A 22,004-nucleotide genomic window follows, 5' to 3' on the forward strand; every position below is an offset into this window, starting at 1 on the left:
CCACGTGTCATTCATTCTTAGAATACGGTGCAAGTGTAACATCTTTTGTGATCAAATAAATAGAAGTATCCATTTTCCATCCTTCCATACTAGTATCCATATGTATCCATTTTCATTAATGATTTTAGTCCCAAACTAATCACGTTGATGGTTTTTTTAAATGAAAACTTTTTATTTTCAAGCTAAGAAATAGTGTCTGAAAATCTAATTTTTATTTCACTTTCAACCAATCACCCCCTTGAATGTGTGCGTGAGGCGTGGGCTATATTAAAAACTATATATGGTTTTTAAGTATTCTGAATTAAATACTGTTAATAATGGTCACTAATAACTATATTACATGTACTAACCATTGGTAGATATTAAATTAGCCAGAACTTAAGTATATATTTTCAATGCAGTAATACGTTTTTGTCTTCAAATTAGGTCACATTTCAGACGCTGAATCTGCATTTGGTAATAGTATAAGCACGGGTTATATACGTATACAAATCAATATGACACATACTGAGAACCGTTATGGTAATTTGTATCTTGAATTAATTAACACACAGCTTGATTTTTGAGTAAGGTACTGGATGGGATGCCTATTGAAATTTCAATGTCCTAGGTGTAAATGAGATGAAATTATTAATGAAAAATGCTAGAAAGTTTGCAGCTTACATAAGTCATAAAATTATCGATGTAAATTTCCTGATTCAGATCGAATGAAATGGGGTTGCCATTTAGCATTATTCATAGCCATTTTCTACTCCAGTGACATGTCATATAAAAAGTTTATATTACAGTATCCGATTTGTTCCCCAATGATGAACCTTACCTTTTCCCCCATGTTACTTGTTATTATCATCCCCCCCCCTTAGGAATTGCGTTGAAAGGTATGACCCCCACTTCTACCCCTTCTTCAAAAAAATCATAACTGCATTTGTAATTAATTTTTAATTACCTGTAATTTGAACACTTACATTTGCTTTGTGATCTTATTCATTAAAAAACCATTTGATTGCTTTGAATGATTTAAAGGTAATAAAAAAGCCGATTTCTTCTAATTTATGATTGCTTTATCGACTTCATCCATATTTTTTTAGTATGTTTACACTCACCATGGCTGTGTTACCCACAAGAGAATCATCGCCAAAGTAACAATTTTAACATTTTAATCATGTTGATGGCGAAGTTTTAACTCAAGTGCATATGGAAGGACATTGAAGCTACTTCCTATATATTCTCTTTCGATGCCAAATGTACATCATCCAAATGTTCAATTCTTTTGATATCTTTTTGACAAGATCATATGGTTTGGGTAGTTTGTGCTAAATCAGTTTTTTTACGTATACCAGTCGAAGGCCATTTGACCCACATTTGTTCGACTTTAACTGTGCCTTTAGTATCGGTTCTTATGAAAGGCAACGACATGATGCGAAAACCTGATACGGTGTTGTTACAATGTACATCATATATACAATAATGTAGATAAAATACCGCTAAAGTAAATTTAATAAAACAAATGATGACAGTGTTGTAGCTTGATATAGTAATACTTTATGAATTCGGTTAAATTTTATATGGACAATGAAGTTTTATTTTGCTTTGGAAACATTAGGAATATTTTTTTTTTAAATATTGGAGTTCTTGACAATCTTTTAATTTGCTCATATCCAGTTTATTTTTTACAAGTACAGTTTACTATCAGAAAATGAATTCTGCCTTGAAGTTTTTCAAATATTGTGTAGGTCCCATACAAACAGATTTTTTTATTATCTTTTATATAATATTTTTCGTAAACTTATTAAAACAGTCTACGTAAAATATTCTCACCTTATTCACTGGTTCTGGTAGTTTTTCTTTCGATTGCTCTCCTGACTGGGATGCAGCCATGCATCTGCTTTAAAAGTTCACTTGGTAATCTTGAAGTTGATTCTCGGGTGATAACCTTATCCAAAAGAGACAATATCCATAAATTTTCCTTTTTTTGTCTTAGGATTGATGATTCTTAAGACTAACCGGTTTGATCGAGAAAATTGAAGCAGTTACTACATGTATAGTTTTATGCAATTATATACAAATGCGATCAAACCTTTCTTTATTACGGTCATCTTTTATTTTAAACAAGAGGCCCAGGGGCCACATCGCTCACCTGAGCAACAATTGCCTTAATTCTGATCAAATTAGCATTACAGTATCAAAATATCTTGACAACTAAGTACAGTAGATCTTGCTAAAAAAAATAGAAAATCTGGCCAATTTTTATCCACCTCTTTTTTGGGGTAAATACCAAGCCCCTTTTGTTGTTGTACCTGTAAGAAGATTTTTCTCTATTCCAATTTACCCCCCCCCCCTCCATTTCGTGGCCCCCCTTTTCTCTAGGGAATCATGGTTTCATCAAACTTAAATCTGCATAACCTGTGCTTTCACACTAAGTACTGAGTTTTGGACCGAAAACTTTCCCAGAATATTTTTAAAGATTTTTCTCTATATATTCCTATGTAAAAATTCAAACCGCCATCACGGCCCAGCCCTATCACTAGGGACTGTGATTTTGCAAACTTGAATTTACACTATCTGAGGATGCCTCTACACAAGTTTAGGCTTTTCTGGCCAAATAGTCTTTAAAAAGAAGATATTAAAGATTTTCTCTATATATTCCTATGTAAAAATTCATCCCCCATTGTGGCCTCACCATACCCCATGACTATTATTTAAACAAACTTGAATCTTTACGATCTTGGGATGCTTCCACTTAAATTTGGGCTTTCCTGGCCTTTTAGTTTTGAGAAGAAGATTTTTAAAGATTTTCTCTATATATAAAAATTTATCCCCCATTGTGGCCCCGCCCTACCCCCAGGGACCATGATTTGAACAAACTTGAATCTACATTATCTGAGGATGGTTACAATTTGAGCTTTCTTGGCCATAAAGTTTTGAAAAGAAATTTTTTTAAAGATTTTCTCTATATATTCCTGTATAAAAATTTATCCCCTAATTGTGGCCCCACCCTACCCCTGGGGACCATGATTTGAACAAACTTGAATCTACACTATCTGAGGATGCTTCCACTCAAATTTAAGCTTTTCTGGCCTTATAGTTTTTGAGAAGAAGATTTTTAAAAAAAATTTCGATATATTCCTATGTAAAACATGACCCCCCTCTTGTGGCCCCACCCTACCCCCGGGGACCATAATTTGAACAAACTTGAATCTACACTACCTGAGGATGCTTCCATTTTAATTTGAGCTTTTCTGGCCTGATAGTTTTTTAGAAGAAGATTTTTAAAGATTTTGTCTATATATTTCTATGTAAAACTTGATCCCCTAATTGTGGCCCCACCCTAGCCCCGGAGACCATGATTTGAACAAACTTGAATCTACACTACCTGAGGAAGCTTCCACTTTTATTTGAGCTTTTCTGGCCTAATAATTTTTTAGAAGAAGATTTTAAAAGATTTTCTCTATATATTCCTATGTAAAACTTGATCCCCCCATTGTGGCCCCACCCTACCCCCGGGGACCATGATTTGAACAAACTTGAATCTACACTATCTGAGGAGGCTCCCATTTTTATTTGAGCTTTTCTGGCCTGATAGTTTTTTAGAAGAAGATTTTTAAGGAATTTGTCTATATATTTCTATGTAAAACTTGATCCCCCCATTGTGGCCCCTCCCTACCCCTGGGGACCATGATTTGAACAAACTTGAATCTACACTACCTGAGGATGCCTCCACACAAGTTTGAGCTTGTCAGGCCGAATAGTTTTTGAGAAGAAGATTTTTGAAAAATACCAACAAATTTTCAAAAATTCTCAATTATCTCCCCTTTAAAGAGGGCGTGGCCCTTCATTTGAACAAACTTGAATCCCCTTCACCTAGTGGTGCTTTGTGCCAAATTTGGTTGAAATCTGCCCAGTGGTTCTTGAGAAGAAGATGAAAATGTGAAAAGTTTACAACGCCGACGCCGACGACAACGACAACGACGACAGACAACGGACAAATTGTGATCAGAAAAGCTCACTTGAGCCTTTGGCTCAGGTGAGCTAAAAACCGTTTTAGATGAAATAAATTCTACGTCGGATATTTAAAGGATGGTTGGTCTGATACTGTCGATGTTTTCACTTTTCGTCATCTTCCCAAGTCAAGGGTTACTGATCCGCTCTGCTTTTCGGTCAAGGGTTTATGTAGAGCAGAGCGGATCAGAAACCCTTGACTTGGGAAGATTCTTTTCGTGGACTAGTTTCACGGAATGACGTCATATATAAGATAGTCTGAGTTACTCCCATACATACGAACATTAAACTATTTCTTTTATGAAACACACTGTTACATTTACGATGCTGTTTTAATTTGTTTTCTATTTTTAGTTATCCTGTACTGGACCTCTTATTCTATAACCCTTTCTGGTACCCCTCGATACCTGTATATATCCACCTGAGTTTAGGTTTTTGGCTCTCTTTGGACCGCGTAAAATCACCTGCACGTTCTTCCTGATATTATCAGTTTCGTTAGTTCAATAGTCTAATTTTATAATACAGACACGGCTTCTGAGGTGAGTAAACCATTTTACTTATTCAATTCTCTTTCTATTTGTTTATTAAATGGTCCTGGGATAACTTTGTTGTTTCAATGTGTTTTATTTGTAATTTGTATTGTTTGAATGTCCCTTTCGTAAGTTATTCGTTTGTTATGTTCGTTATATAGTTCATTACTAGTATTTCTTTAGTTATCTATTGTCGTGAGTAGAGTATATTCATAGGGCTGCCGTAATTTGAGTAGTAATGTGTATGTCGTGTTTAGTGACTCTAACAGTGTAATTGGCAAGTAAATGTCGTTACAGTATATTAAGTTACGTGTAAAGTAATTTGGTTTAGTATTATGTATCGTGAAATGCAAGTAAATGTAATGCAGCGCTGCCACGTGTACCACGTTGTCTCACTGTTATGTACGGTGGGTCATGTGGGTCATTACTTGTATGGAACTTTATGTGTATGTGTAACTTAATGTGTATGTTCTGTGTACGCAGGTCCCGAATATCGAACACTGAGTAGTGTTGTGTACAGGAATGGAGTGACCTGTGAAGTTCAGTGTACCAGTGTCCTGACGACGACTATCAGTCCATGAATTTGTTTGAAATTTCGTGTAATATAAATTGTGAAAACGTTACTTTTGGTGTTTTATTTTATAAATTCTGGAGGTGTTTTGAAGCCTGTCGGCCAGCTCGCAACAAATGGTGTCAGAAGTGGGATTCAAATCCAGTCGACAGAGACAAACCTCCACTTCAACATGATGACGACAGTTTTGGCGCAGACCACCTCAATGCACGGATCAATCTTCATTGGATCATCGAGTGTTCCGTTGTACCAACAGATTTGTTAAAGACCCTCATCGACTTCATGGGATACAGGAAAGTCAGCACCCTGTGACCAGAACATTATCTCAAAGTGTTTCATTCTACCAGCGATGATGAAATTCGATGTTATGAGGGAAATGCATCTAGACGGATCATCCAGTCGAGTTTGAAATCCATCCATTGACCAGGCGGAAGGACAGTTTCTTGTTTTCGTTTTGAGCATAACATTAACATTTGAAATTTGAATTTCTTGATCTACTGATAAAATTGTTCAAAATTATATTTATTTGGTTATTGTGTCATTTAGAATTTTTTTTTTTTATTTTGGACAAAATTCTTTGGTTTTTTTTTAATTGTTTGTATGTACTTATATTTAATTTTGAAATTTTTTGTAGGAAAGTGTTTGACAGAGTTATTCGGGACCTAGAGGTCAGCTGTTGACACTGAAATTACGTCGTGGATACATCACCTCAGTAAGTTGTGTGTCTGTAAGTTGTTCACGTTTTCACATCACGTTTGAAATATAATATCTATCGTGTATTGGTGTACTATCAAACTCAGGTGTGTATCGACAGGTATGTTGGAAGTTCCCATTTTTTCAGTTGTCACATAGTGTGTTGTCTGTATGAGTTATTGTCTCTTGAGTTTTCATCATGTCACAGTCTTTAAAATCGATTATTGATTACGGAGCGTCATTGGGTTACAAGGAGGAAAGTCTTAGAGACTTTGTTAAGCTCCAACAAGAAATAGAACGTGAAGAGCGGAAGGCGGAAAGAGAACGAGTAAAGGAGGAGCTAGATTTTAAGAGATTGATGGAAAAACATGACAAAGAACTACAGATACAGCAAATCACTCATCAGCAGCAAATGGAGATGATGCATGAGAAAGAAAAGTTAAAAGCTGCGGGTGTTGATGAGGTGAGTGTTAAGTTTAAGGGATCAATGATCCCGGCTTTTGAAGATGGCAAAGATGAAATGGATAGTTACTTACGTACATTTGAGAGATATGCAGAATTACAGCAGTGGCCAAAAACGTCGTGGGCTATGAGTCTAAGTGCACTTTTGAAAGGTAGGGCATTAGATGTTTATGCATTGTTAACCAAAGAGGATGCTTTAGATTATGATAAGTTGAAGTTAGCTCTCCTACAGCGTTATGAACTTACAGAAGATGGCTTTAAACGAAAGTTTAGATCAGCTAAGCCTGACGTTGGCGAAACTTTTGTTCAGTATTCTGTCAGAATGAGTAGTTATTTGCAGAGATGGTTGAAAATGGCACACATAGCAGAAACTTATGAAGCATTGTTTGATTTAGTTTTACGTGATCAGTTTCTTAATGTTTGTAATAGAGATCTAATTCTGTTTTTGAAAGAGAGAACGCCAAAGAGTATTCAAGACATGGCACAGTTGGCAGATCAGTATCGGGAAGCAAAATTGACCAATGCGGCAAACTTAATCAAGATTCAAGGCCAGGGATTTCAATCTTCAACATTAAGCGTTCCTGGAAACTCTAAAGACAATCCAGGTGAGAATAGACATCAAAACACAAACAAACCTTTTGTTCCAAAATCAGACAGACGTTGTTACAAATGCAACCGAGTGGGTCATATTGCTTCGGAGTGCAGACCAAAACCAAAGGTTGGCATGGTTAATACCCAGGAATCACCGGACACACAGGAAACTTCACCAGTAGAGGCTAAATTTCCAGCGCAGGTATCTTTTGTAAATACAATACCTACAGACACTGGTACTAATACATTTGTACTCGATTCTCCGACAACAGTGTCTCCATCATGCTATCTTCAGCAGCAGCACAATATGCCATTGTCAGCAGGATATGTTGAGGGTAAGCCCGTTACAGTACTGCGAGACACAGGATGCAGTGGCATAGTTGTACGGACAAGTAAGATTAACGAGCAAAATGTGATTAAAAACAAGTTTCAAACATGCATTTTGGCAGACGGTTCATCTATTAGAGTACCTGTTGCTTCTATTTTCATTGACACGCCCTATATTACAGGTACATTTGAAGCATGGTGTATGGAGAAGCCAGTTTACGACCTCATCATTGGTAATGTGGAGAAAGTGAGACCACCTGGAAATCCAGATCCGCAATGGTCAGAGGCTCGTGCTGTTGAAACTCGAAGACAAGCCAAAGCAAAGCTCAAACCGTATCATCAACTCAGAGTTCCGGAAATTTTAAAAGAGAACATCACTCCACAGGATAATAAAGTAGAACAGCAAACATGTGACCCCTTACAGAAAGTACGTCATGTGTCAAATTCAGGCAAAGAAGAGGACTATAAGATTGATGTGAAAGGTAAATCAAAAACGTTTCATGTAAATATGGTGACCAAGTATAGTGACAGAAATGCTGATCCACCGAATGTAAACCAAGATGATGAAGCTACAGTCAGCTCTGCTGTGATTGACCGCCCTGAAGATGAAGAGGTCGAAGAATATGGATTACCAAGTGTCGGGGACAAGGAGGAGTTATCGAGTATGGACATCAACCAAGAGCTGGGCCCTAAAGATAGGCAGAAGATCGTAGGTAAAGACCAATTGAAAGCACAATCAGACAAAGAAAAGACAATCGATGAAGCGGTGGTACATGTACCTTACACAAAACGTAAATTAAGAACTGTTCATGGCCATTATACCTTTTACAAGAAGTTCATTCCAATTTTGTTATCAATTGTGTTACTCTTTACATGTTTATTAAAGCAATTTTTTCTTCTGACGGATGCTTCTGAGAGAGGAATTGGTGCAGTCCTGATGCAGTTTGACGATGAAAGCGGATTGAAACTTGCGGTAGCAAATGCCAGCATGAAAATGAAGGATAGTGAGTTCAGATATTCCACAATCGAGAAGGAATGCTTAGCAATTGTTTGGACGGTCAACAAATTTCAACTGTATCTCTATGGTCGTGAATTTCTAATTGAAACCGATCATCAGTCGTTGATGTATTTGAACAGGGCTAAGGTGATCAACGCTAGAATCATGAGATTGGCACTTGGTCTTCAATCATATAGATACCGAGTCATTGCAATTAAAGGTAAGGATAATCAGGGTGCAGATTATTTTAGGAGACAATGAATGTGTGTTATTTTGTGTACATATAAACTGTTGGTTTTAAGTGTTCGTAAATGTATGTTCGGAAGTATAAGTATACTTCTTGTAAAGGGGGAGGTATTGTTACATTTACGATGCTGTTTTAATTTGTTTTCTATTTTTAGTTATCCTGTACTGGACCTCTTATTCTATAACCCTTTCTGGTACCCCTCGATACCTGTATATATCCACCTGAGTTTAGGTTTTTGGCTCTCTTTGGACCGGGTAAAATCACCTGCACGTTCTTCCTGATATTATCAGTTTCGTTAGTTCAATAGTCTAATTTTATAATACAGACACGGCTTCTGAGGTGAGTAAACCATTTTACTTATTCAATTCTCTTTCTATTTGTTTATTAAATGGTCCTGGGATAACTTTGTTGTTTCAATGTGTTTTATTTGTAATTTGTATTGTTTGAATGTCCCTTTCGAAAGTTATTCGTTTGTTATGTTCGTTATATAGTTCATTACTAGTATTTCTTTAGTTATCTATTGTCGTGAGTAGAGTATATTCATAGGGCTGCCGTAATTTGAGTAGTAATGTGTATGTCGTGTTTAGTGACTCTAACAGTGTAATTGGCAAGTAAATGTCGTTACAGTATTTTAAGTTACGTGTAAAGTAATTTGGTTTAGTATTATGTATCGTGAAATGCAAGTAAATGTAATGCAGCGCTGCCACGTGTACCACGTTGTCTCACTGTTATGTACGGTGGGTCATGTGGGTCATTACTTGTATGGAACTTTATGTGTATGTGTAACTTAATGTGTATGTTCTGTGTACGCAGGTCCCGAATATCGAACACTGAGTAGTGTTGTGTACAGGAATGGAGTGACCTGTGAAGTTCAGTGTACCAGTGTCCTGACGACGACTGTCAGTCCATGAAATTGTTTGAAATTTCGTGTAATATAAATTGTGAAAACGTTACTTTTGGTGTTTTATTTTATAAATTCTGGAGGTGTTTTGAAGCCTGTCGGCCAGCTCGCAACACACACTGATCGTTCATTTAATGATGTTTTATATAGTTTTACGTAGTGGGAGGGTCAAAGGTACAACTAGAGCAAAGCTCGTTATAAAGCAACAAATAGGTGATCCGTCACGTCCGAGGAACTAAAACGTGACGATGTAAGATTCACATTTATTCTACATCGAAAAATGACCCCCGGTCATTATTCTACGGAGATCATTATTCTTCATTACACCGGCTCGGACATAATATAAGCGACTTCATCTGGGTTTACATGATATTTGGAATAAGATTATTATTATTTTAATAAAAATATTTAGCAAAAGCAACAATTTTAAAGGAATATGAACAAAGAAAAGGTCTTCTTTATCATATCAAATTTGCTTACTATAGACCGTTTATGAATATCTGAATTGCACTAGTTACAGACTTTAAAAAACGCTATATGAATGGCATTCTTTCATAAACTTCAATACATATCAATGTAACATTAACAATTTTAATAGGAAACGTCTTCTTTGCAAGTTCATTTTAACTTTTTAAAGGAACCTTTTGCTTGATTGCATCCGGTGTTATTCGACCGGAGATGAACTTGAGAATGGATTAACCTATCAATGCGATATTGTGCACTTAAGAGAGAGAAGAACATATTTAGTAGCTGGGTAGATCTGCATATGTCATCAAAGTTTGATGTTGAGCGTAAGACTTTCTTTTATCTTGAATTGAGATACATTTTGGTCAGAAGTACTTTCAGAAAAACAGCTATGTTACGGGTTATTGATAAACCCCCGGTTTCATTGGGAACAAAAAACAAAATAATCAAGCACATTGATTAAAGCTGACATGAATTCATAAATACGCATTATTTCCCTTTTATCTCCGACTACCGCCATATTTGTTGTCGAATTCTATTGTTCTGCTCATCGCTACACACCCCCTATATAAGCTGAGAGCACTATTCATGCTTCACCGCATTCAGGTATTTCATGCACCCGAACACGTTGCCTTGGACGAAAAGACGTGTAGAAACGCGTTTTGAAGAAAAATAAAATGACAACCACTGCACTGGCAAGATATATCCAATACACGATGAAACAAGACAGGCTGAAATCCAGGCGCAGATACTTATAAAATTCCTCGATAATTGTGGACCGTTTTCCTGTGTATGTTATAACATCGCACATGCGCAAACAACACACTGCGGCAGATCGAGCAATGTCAATGATCGTATGGATTTTAGAAACGGTGGAACGGATGGAAACGATGTTACATTGTCATTTTCTTGGATTTACTATCATTTATCTACTGTGTTCGATGTAGTGCCGCCGGGGTTTATTAAAAAGACGCAGACGTTATTCACTCTGTATGAAAGACACACGTGTTCGATGTGAATGCGTTGTGAGGCAGCACTGTATGTGCAAAATGATAAAGTTATCTGGAAAATCCTTTCACAGAATGAACATATTTTGTATTTCATTGATTGTTGTTTTCTTTATTCTTTACTACAAACATTTTACTACAATGTGTAGTTCATGCATTTAGAAGTCCGTGCAACCGGTACCTGAATGCCTCGATCGGAAAGCAACCGACCGTAACTTTCTCAACCGATATATATACCCCAGCGATCGAAACTAATATGGCGACCAAATGCTTTTATGAATTCATGTCAGCTTTAAGGTGGAAGGCTACATCGTCACAAACATGTCTGACTTCCGTTCGAAACGCCATTGTGTTCCGGATTGATAACATTATGTCGTGGTACAAAATAGCTATACACCGTTTAATTGAACTCTTCTAACTAAGGAGACGAGATAGGACTGAAATCACCAAAACGCTTAGAAAATATGTCAATTTACTTCCTGTTTAAAGCTTTTAACTAACATTGATTATCAGCTGTTTTGTACGGAAAACGTGGACTCTAAATAATATACCGTTTCCCTGCTCTGCTGCTATTGGCAATACATTTTTGTCATGTCATCTGCAACAGACGATCATACATATGTGGCGGATTATCGATATAGGTAAGCAGATGTCAAATTTTCATTTAAACTATATATGTATGATGAATATAAAACGAAAGTACCGTAGTACGATCTCTTGAATTGATCCTAACTTCCCAAATTAAAAAAAGAAAAATTTGCAGTAAAAGACTTTCACTGAAACTTTGGCATTAAACTAATGTATTTTGATTTAAATAGATACAGCTAGGTAGCAATAGCAGTGGAAGCCCGGATTTGCAAGCAAAATGAGGTAAAGACAGGATTCTGAAAAGGAGCATGTTTTTCATTTCCACACATGCATGTGTATCACTATGGACATCTAATGTATGTATTAATATGCGTATGGTTGTTGTTTATAATTGCTATTGTATATAAAAAAGTAAAAGGCAATTTATAATATAATTAACTACTAATATTTTGTTCTGAAGAGTTAAATATATATAATGCATTCATCAATAATATAATTTTTCAGCTTCAAACATTATCATAAGCACTACTTATCTTATATCTACATATTTAGCATAGACTTGTTCCTTTTTTAATTTTTCTTCGTGATTTTTGTTAGTTAAAAAATTGATCCCAAGATATTTGAGACCATGTAAAATAAAGAAAGACAACTCTTAAACAGGATCTTTCATACCAAGATTTTTGCAATAATTAAGTATTTCCTTTAATTTTTCAATTTCATTCAATTTCTTTTCTTTATCCCATTCACCAACGAATATTGTTTATATTTTCAGGTTTTTGTGGGATTTTGTCCAGCAGTTTGCCTTAACAGAATTTTTTTATATTTTAGTTTCATATTTATGTGGATTCCAATAAAAATCATACAAACTTCATTCATGATTTTTTTGTTTTTCATTTCTAAACTTAATAACATTTCACTTTCATAAGAATTTTAAAACAGAAATGTTTAAAAATTTGATAAATAAGGGGTTATCTGGAACCAGACTGATATTTTAAAAATTCTCTAGAAAATAGTGTATTGTATTTTGAGGTATATTATTGTTGAATACTGTGCCTAGTATTGGTAACAAATGCATGCAACAAAAATCTTCTACACTTATTTGGTGTAGAGATCCACCTTAAACCTCTTTTTATTATGTCTTATTTCTTTTAGAGAAGTGTAATTTATTTCTTTTATATCTAAAGACACTCCATCACCTTATATCTTATTGCAATATGTTGTTGGACATCAAAAATAATATGACAGAATGTGAAAGACTGAAGTAAATATCATTAATTTTTTTCGAAAAAAAGTACGTCATTACATGTAGGTCTCCCAGACCGCCATATTATTGTTAGTATATTGTGACCCTGTGGTCAGTGAGGGGACAGAAGGACAGAACAAAGACACTGGATACTGTCCAATTCTATTTCTTTACTGTAAAAATTATCGTAAAAACTTTTATATTTTATTTTCACATCTCGATATCTATATAAATACTATTATTTAGTTTTAACTAATAATTTCTTATTTGACCTGAAGTTAGTTAATTTGACGAAAGACAAATTAAGAATACTTATTTATATCGGTGACTGCAGAATACCCTGGACATGTCTGTCTATGACGGACACATTGGTGGTACTATTACAAATTCCAGAATCCTGGGACACCTGATGGAACTTTTGAGGGGCATATTGATATACTTTCGATCTGTCCTTCTCTTGATAATAATACATGTATAAACCCCTTTCAGCACTCCCCCAAGGTTGGTAAACATGACCACAAGGGTAAGCACTACTGAGGAATCACTGCAAAATTGTGCCCCATGCTGATGATGCCCAAGACCCAACACTGAACGAAACACACTCACTAGTTTTGCTGCCTAGTGGGATGAGTGGGAAGTTTCGGCTTCGTGCATGGTTTTGATTCGCTTCGACTCGGTGTGGATTTTTTAGCAGGTTAGCGCGCAAAGTACACATTTGTTACTAAAACCGGGATCATTATGGAACAGTTGAAAAGAAAATTATTGTAACGTCTCCCTTGTTGGGGTCGACATGGCAGTTGTTAAAATATATAATACCATAAGAATAATTTATAACTTAATTTCTTGGGTTTTTGTCGTGGGAAACATTGATAATTAACCATATTTTACCCTGACAAATCGTTTTAATAGGACTGGATGGGCGTTACCATTTTAGATTATATTAATCTATTATGATGAATCCTGTATAAACATGTATCAAACTATGTAAATTTAAAGCCAAAAAATCAACGTCTTCTTTACTAAATGATAATATATAGCTAAACAATACACATCTGAAAATGTTAGAAAGATCTGCTGACCACTAATCACCTTAAGGTGATCGCTATTTTATAGTAGAACACATTTTTGTAAAGCCTGTGAATGATTGGTACAGTAGGCGTGCACACACAACATACAACATTTGAAACTTTTTCTTCGGTTGATTTGAACTCGACCACCTATTTGACATTATAAAACGTGTACAACAGGTCAAACATATCGACTAATAATCTCCGCTAGATTCAAATGTTGCTAAATTCCTACATATGAAATAAATATATAAATATTTACTAGTGATAAATTTAAAGTCTACATATCAATTATATATATATATATATATATATATATATATATATATATATATATATATATATATATATATATATATATTGGTAGTCAAACATGTACATCAATCTTCGTGGATCCCGCATCATTTTGGATGACAATTTTCTTACCTATACTTCCCTGGCCCGTATTATCCCAATAACTTCGCAGTGGCTGACAACACGAAAGGCACACCAAAGTTTATTAAGAGAAGCTTCCAGCCATATTTGCCAAATTCAAACTTCTTTTGTATGTAAATTAGTCCAAATGCGTTGAAAGCTGCTACGTTAGTCAAAAGAAATTGGACGGAAGCAGAAAACGAGAGGAAGGAAGATAGCAATTTTAAGATGGTCCAAACTCTGGGAGACATTGAACAGTACGTCACACATCGACTAAAAATCTACCAAGCGTCCGATTTTCATCCAGCTGAAGGTTGTGATTGACTCCAAAAAGACGTTATGATAACAGCAGAGCGCAGAACAGACTCACAAGGATACAGCAAAGGACAGGGAGGTGGATAGAAAGGAACCAGCCCGTGTCCAAGCCGTACACAGGTAGTTCGCACCCGTCCTGTAAAACGGGCAGTTATTTCTGTCGAATAGTATTTAGTTTTATAAGGATCCTTGGAGTATGAATTGTTTACAATTTCAAAACCATGAATCACTACAGGGTAGATAGAAACAAATCACAATATACTGTAACTTAACATTAAAGAAAGTGTGTAAAAAGTGAAAACGATCCACGACTCCTTCCTTTTACTTACACAATAGTAATGAATATTTCATGATACTATTCAGAAAGACTCATCATTAGCAGTGGTCGTATCTCTTGTTAAATATAATAAAGTAAAAAATGGACTCAATACTATCAATTATGTCAAAATGTTGTTTGTTAATTTGATTAAACAATACAAAACGCTTTCCAAACTTTATTGAGTTTTATATTTGATCAAAGGGATTTCAAATGAAAAAAAAGCAGCAAAAATATGACGTTTATTTAGGTTAGACATCTAAGATTTATCAAAATATTCTTGTTTTACAGTAATCTTTTTAATTGATAAACACTGCTTGGAATATGCTTTGTCTTATTAACAATTTTTTTTTAAAAAACGAGTGCTCTACAACTCTTCTTTAATAGATTCTCGAGCAATCAATCAATTGATTTATCGTCTGTATTGATAATCATATCAGACAACTAAACCTTTGTGTCTATAACCGACACATTGACGTTCCTCTGACTGTTTTCAGAGTCCTTCAAGGAATATCCTGAATTTTTGGAGGACTTATTTCCATGGTGAGCCTTTCTTCTCTGGATGATGATATACACGAACCCGTTCACCACTCCCCCAATGTTAGCAAATATGACTGTGATGGTGTAAAATTCCTTTGGAACCACTGCAAACTTATACCAGACGATAGCAATGCCAAGGGCCCACCACTGAACGAAAAAAGCGGCCACAAACAGACTCATCAGTTTTGCCGCCTTGTGAGACGCGCGAACTGTCTGAGCCTCGTTTCCGAGCATGGTTTTGATTCGCTTCGATTCCGTGTGGATTTTCCACCAAGTTAGTACATAGAGAACCACGTTTGCGACTAGAACCGTTGTCATTGGAACAGTTGTAAAGAAAATGTTGGCAACAGCTCCCTTTACGGCATCGAAATAGCAGCTGTAAAAATATATATAATATATTATGATAAACCATTTAACTATTTGGTATTGAAAGGACCAGCTTTTTAAATGATTTGTAAGCAAAATTTTATGAAACATGAAACATATATTTCGCTTTGTCTTCGAACATAAAATTGACTTTTGAAAACTTAAAGTATGATTAAAATTCAGTATGAGTAACATTTGATAGTTTTAGCAAATATTAAATTATAGTTATAACTTTATATCTTCATTCAGTGTAGATTTCTCTTACGTTTGCATTGAAAATCTGCAACGTTCAATTTCAAACACACAAAGCCTTGTCACTGTGCATAAGCACAAGTATAAACGTCATCACGCGTTTTGAATAACTTTTTTGATAGCCTGGGTGCCATTATAAAACGCCTACGACATAACAAACTATTGGCTTCCTCTGCTTAAATCAAATACATGTATTATCATGTCCTACATAAGAAGTAGTCTGCAATGTGTATGTGTATCATTTCTAGTGGTTAGTGGTAATGTCGTTAAATAGCATACCTACAACCCCAAAATACAATTGCACATGTATCTAAATGTGAATGAAATTCTTACTAAGATCCTGTAGGTCCGTAATATCCTAAATTCAAAGCACATATTGACAGCACGAAAGGTAGCCCAAAAGTAAACAAGAGAAGCTTCCAGTCATATTTGCCAAGTTCGAACTGCTTCTTTAAAAAAATAAGCCCGAACGCGTTAAAAGCTGCTACGTTAGTCATTAAAAATTGTGCGGATGAGAATACCTCGAGAAAGAAAGAGTAGAACTCGCACAGCTCTACCGGATACACGTGGTCTTTGGTTATAACCATTTGAAGATGGTCCATGCTATGAGTCACATTAAACAGTGCGTCACACATCGACAAATAAACTACGAAACGTTCGCTTCTCATCCAGCTGAAAAAAGAACGTGATTGGCTCCGGAAAGATGCTATGATCACAGCAGAGGCACAGAACAGGCTCACAAAGATACAGCAAAGGGCAGGGACGTGGATATAAAGGAACCAGCCCGTGTCCAGGCCGTATACAGGCAGGTCGTACCCGTCCTGTAAAACGGACTGGGTCCTTTGTGTGGCGTTGTCCATCGACTTTTTTGTAAAATTGTCCTTCGACCTACCTGTCGAATTCACCGCCTCAATGCATGGCCATCTCGTGTCCGATTGATTACGATGTGTATTGCTCTGTCATAACGACATACTCGATATATATATAAATACTCCTAAAATTCAGTGATTTCATTAAATAGAGAATTAATACAAGAGATGCACTATTTCACTACCATTTGCTAATTGCTGCGAAATTATTGATATCCTGTCGCATCTGAGATAATTATCCTGCCAGGTTCACTTTATACAATATAAACCAATGCTCTTTAAGGTGGTATGGGACACTTCCATGTTGTGAACAATAAAATTATGTGTAATTTTATAAATAGTTTTCCCCCAAAGTTGTCACCTAACAGTGTAGTTCAGTGGTGTCCTTTACAAAAATTCAGATCATTGAGAACAAAATTTGTACATGACAACTAGTTGTCTTGTACAAAATTTGTTCTCAATAATCTGAATAATGAAAGTGGGTTAAAGGAGCCACTACGAATCTGTAAGTCGTGAGTTCGAATCCCACTGGGGATTTTAAAAATTGTTACCTTTCTAAACATTATTAAAAGTATTTTGTGGTTAAATATTGTAAAATTTTAAAATTATGATTAAACAATGAAGCTTTATTTTTACGCTTTATATATTTATGTCTATTTTCTAGTGCCATTAGCAACTTAAGTAATGTATGTGATATATATTGCATCTGTTTTAAATATGTGACCTTTTACTATGCTTTAAATTATGTTTGTTAATAATTTTGTAGGGAGGGGGCTGAATAAGTTATTGAACTTGTGCCCAATCCCATTGCGTAAATATACAATAAAATATGTTCAAACTAAACCAAAAAGGTTAAAGTATAGAATCCGATTTTTTTTTACAATCATGAATCTTACCTCTTTTCATGTTACCCTGTACATCTAATTATCGGCCCTGGAAAATTGCGATAAAAAAGCAATGCTTAAAAAAGTGAAAAAGTATTTATAAAATGAATTATTATTGAAATTACATTCGACATTTTTACTATATGATGGAATAAGGCTCAAACAAAATAATGGACTTAGGGCATAATAAATTCGGACTTTTAGATTTTGTTTACGCCTAAACCATTGTTGGCAAAACTATCAAATTAAAAGTTAAAAGATTCTATTTGCTAGTCAATTTAATTTAGCGTTTTGTTGGTTTTATCTCCATTTATTCATTAAAGGGACATGGTGACGCACAAATCCATGATTTAGCAAGTATCAAATTATTACACGATGTCCACATGGTTTATATATCATATGAAAAGATTTTGAAAAAATGCGGTGTTCCAAAGTAAATAATTCAAATTGGAAAGAGAAAAAAAAGAATTACGCGTTGGGCCAACACAAAAATATTGAGTTTCCCTTCCGCTTCATAGCCAAGCAAGCGCAGTGGAATGTAAATATTGCCACGTGGCATACGTCATGAGCCAAATATTCCATTGAAACATGGTGTCTTTAAGAAATATATATTTATTAAGATGCATTCGATGCATATTTCTTACCATACACATCGAATAGCTTCAATTTTAAATTCTTTTATCAGTGTGTCAATCCCATTATAACTATTTTAGACAGAAATCGCAATCACATGACACTAAACCAATGCCCAATACCACTCGGTATGTATACATGCGCAATTTCCGGATGAGTTTTTCTCTACCCCCACGCATGTGAGGAAAAAACTGGTTGCATTGTTATGATGTCCATGAAGCCCTCTACCAAAATTGTGAAATTAATGGCCCCTCGGCTGGGTCAGGGGTTCTGGCTCTAGGGTGGGGCGAATATGGCCAAATAGTAAAAATGTATTAAATCTTAGAAAATCTTCTTCTCTACTCCCACACATGTGGGCAAAAAACTGAATACCGGTACATGGTTATTATATCCACAATCTCCTTTACCTAAATTGTGAAATTTATGGCCCCTGGGTCAGGGGTTCAGGACATGAAGGGGGGGGGGCAATGTGGCAATATAGTGTTAATGCATTAATGCATATTACGTTAAAAAAATTTCTTTTCTATTCTCACACATCTGTATAAAAAAACTGACTAATAATTATGTTTACCAGGAAGTCTTCTACTGAAATTCAAATTTTCATGTCCTCTCAAGGGTGGGTTTTGACTCTAGGGCAGGGCCAAAATGGATGTATAGATGTTAATGCATATAACGTTAAAAAATTATCTTCTTTACTCCCACACACCTGAAAGGAAAACTGAATTCATGATTTTGTAGACCAGATCTTTTAATTTTTCACCAAAATTATAGGTTTCCTAGTTCTTTTTGAAATGTGGTCGTCATTACAAATTTATAATTTTTCTACTCCAGTATGAAACCTAATTAATTAGATGCATATATGAGACTCTATGACAAGTTTGTGTATGGGATATATGCTACTCAAGTGACCGTTAAGGCAAATTGGCCTCTTGTTTCTTGTGGTTATGAGAATCTGAATGATAGAAAACAACAATAATAAAGCCTATCAGTATTAGGGCTTGAAAGGCTTTATAAATCATAAGTCTCATTATAACTTGATCAGAGATAATTGAAACAGTATTTATAGTCAATGTTTATTACTTGATTTATTATCTAATCTCAATTTATTGTAAAGAACCTGTCGCTGAGGTAGTAACTAGGGAAGAAATTACCAAGGAAGAGATAATGGAAAAGGGGCGTTGTGAGGAAAGTAAAGGTACTTCACAATTATATGACATGTTCTACAAAATACATAAGTAAATGCTATTAGGTACCAAAAATAGAGTGGTTAAGATTTTTCGATAGTTTTAAATTAGTGACCCCTGGACTAATACTGGGGACCAAAGATGGGTTAAAAGTAGAAATATATTATATGGAAATGTTTAAAAATCTTCTCGAGAACTACAATGCTTCAATGCGATGTGGCCCATGGGCTTGTTGTTTTTTAACTTCTTGCCTTGTCTGCAAATATGATTTATACCTCAAAATTTCTGTTTAATCTTAAGGGTAAGCTCAAAATAATGGAAGGGCCACTGTGGCAGCCACATGCGTGAACTTTGATTTTCACTTGTGAGGTTGCATTTTACAGCCGTCACATTTAAACTTATCATTTTAACCTTTCAGTACCCTGTGTGTTTTACAGTGTTATTAACTGCAGTAGCTTTCCACATACTTTACATGCAAAAAATATGTGAAATGTAAATATAAAACCATAAAACTAGGTCACTTGCTATCATGAACATGAACGTTTATTAAATACATGTTCACCATGTCTTTTATGAATGATTGCAAGATGATAAGAATTACAGTAAAAAATAATCAATAATGTTAAATGATGATAAATTTGATTGAACACTAAGACATGATTTAATATTGAACATTGAAAATGTGAACATTTAACAATACATCATGAACATAAATCAAACTTATTTTGGATACAAGTAAGTCATCAAGAAAAAGGAAGATCAACATCCAGGAGCTTGAAATTGAGAATTTAAGACTGGAAAACACTAAACTGTAGAAGAAATTCAAGCGTTTGAATACATTTCATGAGAAATAGGTGTCTCTGATGTGATCCCGCACCGTTCTTCCAACAGCATCCTCTGGAATAACAAAATCAGGGGCCACCAATGAAGCAGGAATCTGGGGAACATCTCTAAGAATGTCTCCCCTGTCTAGACCAATGTTATGCAGGATGACACATGCAGTAATCATCCTGCACGCTCTCTCAGGATTGGCTCGAAGACCCGTGTGGAGCGCATTAAACCTTTTCTTCAGAACACCAAATGTCTGTTCAATTGTAACCCTTAAAACAGAAAGACAAAAAAGAAAATAAAGTATGATGTGTCGTATTTGGTAGATTGTCAGAGGTAATGGGTGTGCGTACTTGCCTGGTTCTGCAATGAGCTGAATTAAATCTTTGAGATGGTGCTGTTTCAGTGGAGATATACGGAGTCATCAAGTATGGTTTTAAACCGTATCCCGAGTCTCCTAAGAGAGTTCCTTGAATTTGACCTAAAATAATATATGCAATTATATAAAAGAAAGGAATGGAGAGACAACTAATGTCTAAATGATAGTTTTATTTGCTATGGACATACCTTCCTCCATGATTTTGCACAGTTGGGACTCGCGAAATATTTTGGAATCATGAACACTTCCAGGCCACTTGGCTACAAGATCGATTACTCTGAATCGAGGGTCACACGTCATCTATTAATTACAAACAATGTTAATTATTATATTATCATAATTCAATATATAAAGCTTATTCAAAGTCTCTTTTTCAGGGGTGAAACAACTTATTTCAGTGCAAAATTCTTTTGCAAGCAAAATTGACATGAATTTTTCCTTTTATTTTATTTCAGAATTGAACATGTAACAAAACAATTTGCACAATAATGCTATGAAATATAAAATCTTTGGGAATGATTTGACTATTATTAAGGGTGCTTGATGGTCATGGCCATTTCAGACTGTATTAATTTTTTTTTTAAAGGAGAGCTCTATATTGGAATATAGGAAAATGTCCAAATTTAAAATGTAATTAAAGTACATGTATATGGGTTTTTTGTCACTTAGAGCAATATGAGCTGTATTTTTTAGAATTTTATTTTGCTGCAAAAACCTGCTAGTATGATAAGTCTTCATATAACTTGAACTTTTATGATAAATAATATTTGAAAAAATCATTAATTTTTGTCAAAGAAAATATTTCTCTTCTAAGGAATATTTAGCAAATCAATTTTTGTACAGGACCACAATAATTCATTTTTGCTCTAGATAAGGCTTCTTAACGGCATTTTCCACAAAAATTTAAGTAAAAAATTAAGAATGAACTGATGGTTATTTTGTTGACCACCCATTCTCTTTAAGTGACAGGAAAATCATGTCACGTGATGAAAATCATGCACACCTGGATGTTAAGGGCATAATATCCTTTGCGACAAATGTAGTCTGCTTCATTGCCGTGGGGAGCTTTTATTTTGACCATTGTTCCATCAACGCACCCCGCAATGCCTGGAAATCCTGCAATTTAGTTTTATATGAATAAATTGTTAACCATTAAAAAAAATATGGTTCCTAAACATTATGATACAGCTTGTATGGCATGACAGACATTGCAATACTCAATCATTTCCATTGGTATTGTATAAATATTTATTGCATTGTTTAACTTTTTATTTGTATTCTATAATTTTCCATTTGCATTGTATGAATTTCATTTGTATTGTATAATTTTCCACTT

At 35.0% G+C, this 22,004-nt stretch overlaps 3 protein-coding genes, 1 long non-coding RNA gene and 1 pseudogene across 8 annotated transcripts; 2 read left to right on the top strand and 3 right to left on the bottom strand.

The window, feature by feature from the left end:
* Positions 1-4,323: 4,323 nt before the first annotated feature.
* On the top strand, positions 4,324-9,369 carry LOC128175021 (uncharacterized). Of its 4 annotated transcripts, XM_052840395.1 has the most exons (5): positions 4,324-4,538; positions 5,013-6,256; positions 6,710-7,238; positions 7,356-8,390; positions 8,572-9,362. In XM_052840395.1, the coding sequence occupies exons 2-5, from the start codon at positions 5,993-5,995 to the stop codon at positions 8,640-8,642; spliced, it is 1,899 nt and encodes a 632-aa protein (XP_052696355.1). In that variant the 5' UTR covers positions 4,324-4,538; positions 5,013-5,992; the 3' UTR covers positions 8,643-9,362. The 4 variants fall into 4 exon arrangements, 3 of the variants coding, with proteins under 3 accessions (XP_052696355.1, XP_052696354.1, XP_052696353.1); XR_008242626.1 differs by lacking the exons at positions 4,324-4,538; positions 5,013-6,256 and having other exon boundaries at positions 6,267-7,238; positions 8,572-8,756; positions 9,231-9,369; XM_052840394.1 differs by lacking the exons at positions 4,324-4,538; positions 5,013-6,256 and having other exon boundaries at positions 6,267-7,048; positions 7,142-7,238.
* A 1,713-nt stretch (positions 9,370-11,082) lies between these two features.
* Positions 11,083-12,249, top strand: LOC128177512 (uncharacterized). Of its 2 annotated transcripts, XR_008242842.1 has the most exons (3): positions 11,083-11,431; positions 11,609-11,734; positions 12,151-12,249. It is a non-coding gene; the product is annotated as an uncharacterized LOC128177512 (long non-coding RNA). The 2 variants fall into 2 exon arrangements; XR_008242841.1 differs by having other exon boundaries at positions 11,609-12,249.
* A 688-nt stretch (positions 12,250-12,937) lies between these two features.
* On the bottom strand, positions 12,938-14,559 carry LOC128175711 (uncharacterized; annotated as a pseudogene).
* A 362-nt stretch (positions 14,560-14,921) lies between these two features.
* LOC128178322 (uncharacterized) lies at positions 14,922-16,829 on the bottom strand. Its single transcript, XM_052845435.1, has 2 exons — positions 16,225-16,829; positions 14,922-15,649 (listed from the first exon to the last, which is right to left on the bottom strand). Exons 1-2 carry the CDS (start codon positions 16,749-16,751, stop codon positions 15,178-15,180), a joined length of 999 nt encoding a protein of 332 aa, XP_052701395.1. The 5' UTR covers positions 16,752-16,829; the 3' UTR covers positions 14,922-15,177.
* A 3,366-nt stretch (positions 16,830-20,195) lies between these two features.
* LOC128175712 (putative nuclease HARBI1) lies at positions 20,196-21,791 on the bottom strand (the record flags this gene model as incomplete). The annotated part of the gene is made up of 4 exons (XM_052841536.1): positions 20,196-20,561; positions 20,647-20,770; positions 20,857-20,968; positions 21,672-21,791. Coding segments are annotated over 4 exons (615 nt in total), but the record flags the coding sequence as incomplete, so codon positions are not given.
* Positions 21,792-22,004: the final 213 nt, after the last annotated feature.

Source organism: Crassostrea angulata, chromosome 3 (assembly GCF_025612915.1).
Source record: "Crassostrea angulata isolate pt1a10 chromosome 3, ASM2561291v2, whole genome shotgun sequence".
Taxonomy (NCBI): domain Eukaryota; kingdom Metazoa; phylum Mollusca; class Bivalvia; order Ostreida; family Ostreidae; genus Magallana; species Magallana angulata.

What these genes read in the sequence shown, in the direction of transcription:
- LOC128178322 (XM_052845435.1), bottom strand. Translation starts at nt 16,751, where the DNA reads ATGGACAACGCCACACAAAGGACCCAGTCCGTTTTACAGGACGGGTAC. An exon ending in TACGGACCTACAGGATCTTA is followed by an intron (nt 15,650 to 16,224) that starts GTAAGAATTTCA and finishes ATATTTTTACAG; the next exon opens with CTGCTATTTCGATGCCGTAA.
- LOC128175021 (XM_052840393.1), top strand. Translation starts at nt 6,281, where the DNA reads ATGATCCCGGCTTTTGAAGATGGCAAAGATGAAATGGATAGTTACTTA. An exon ending in TGGCATAGTTGTACGGACAA is followed by an intron (nt 7,239 to 7,355) that starts GTAAGATTAACG and finishes CCTATATTACAG; the next exon opens with GTACATTTGAAGCATGGTGT. An exon ending in CCGAGTCATTGCAATTAAAG is followed by an intron (nt 8,391 to 8,571) that starts GTAAGGATAATC and finishes TTCTATTTTTAG; the next exon opens with TTATCCTGTACTGGACCTCT.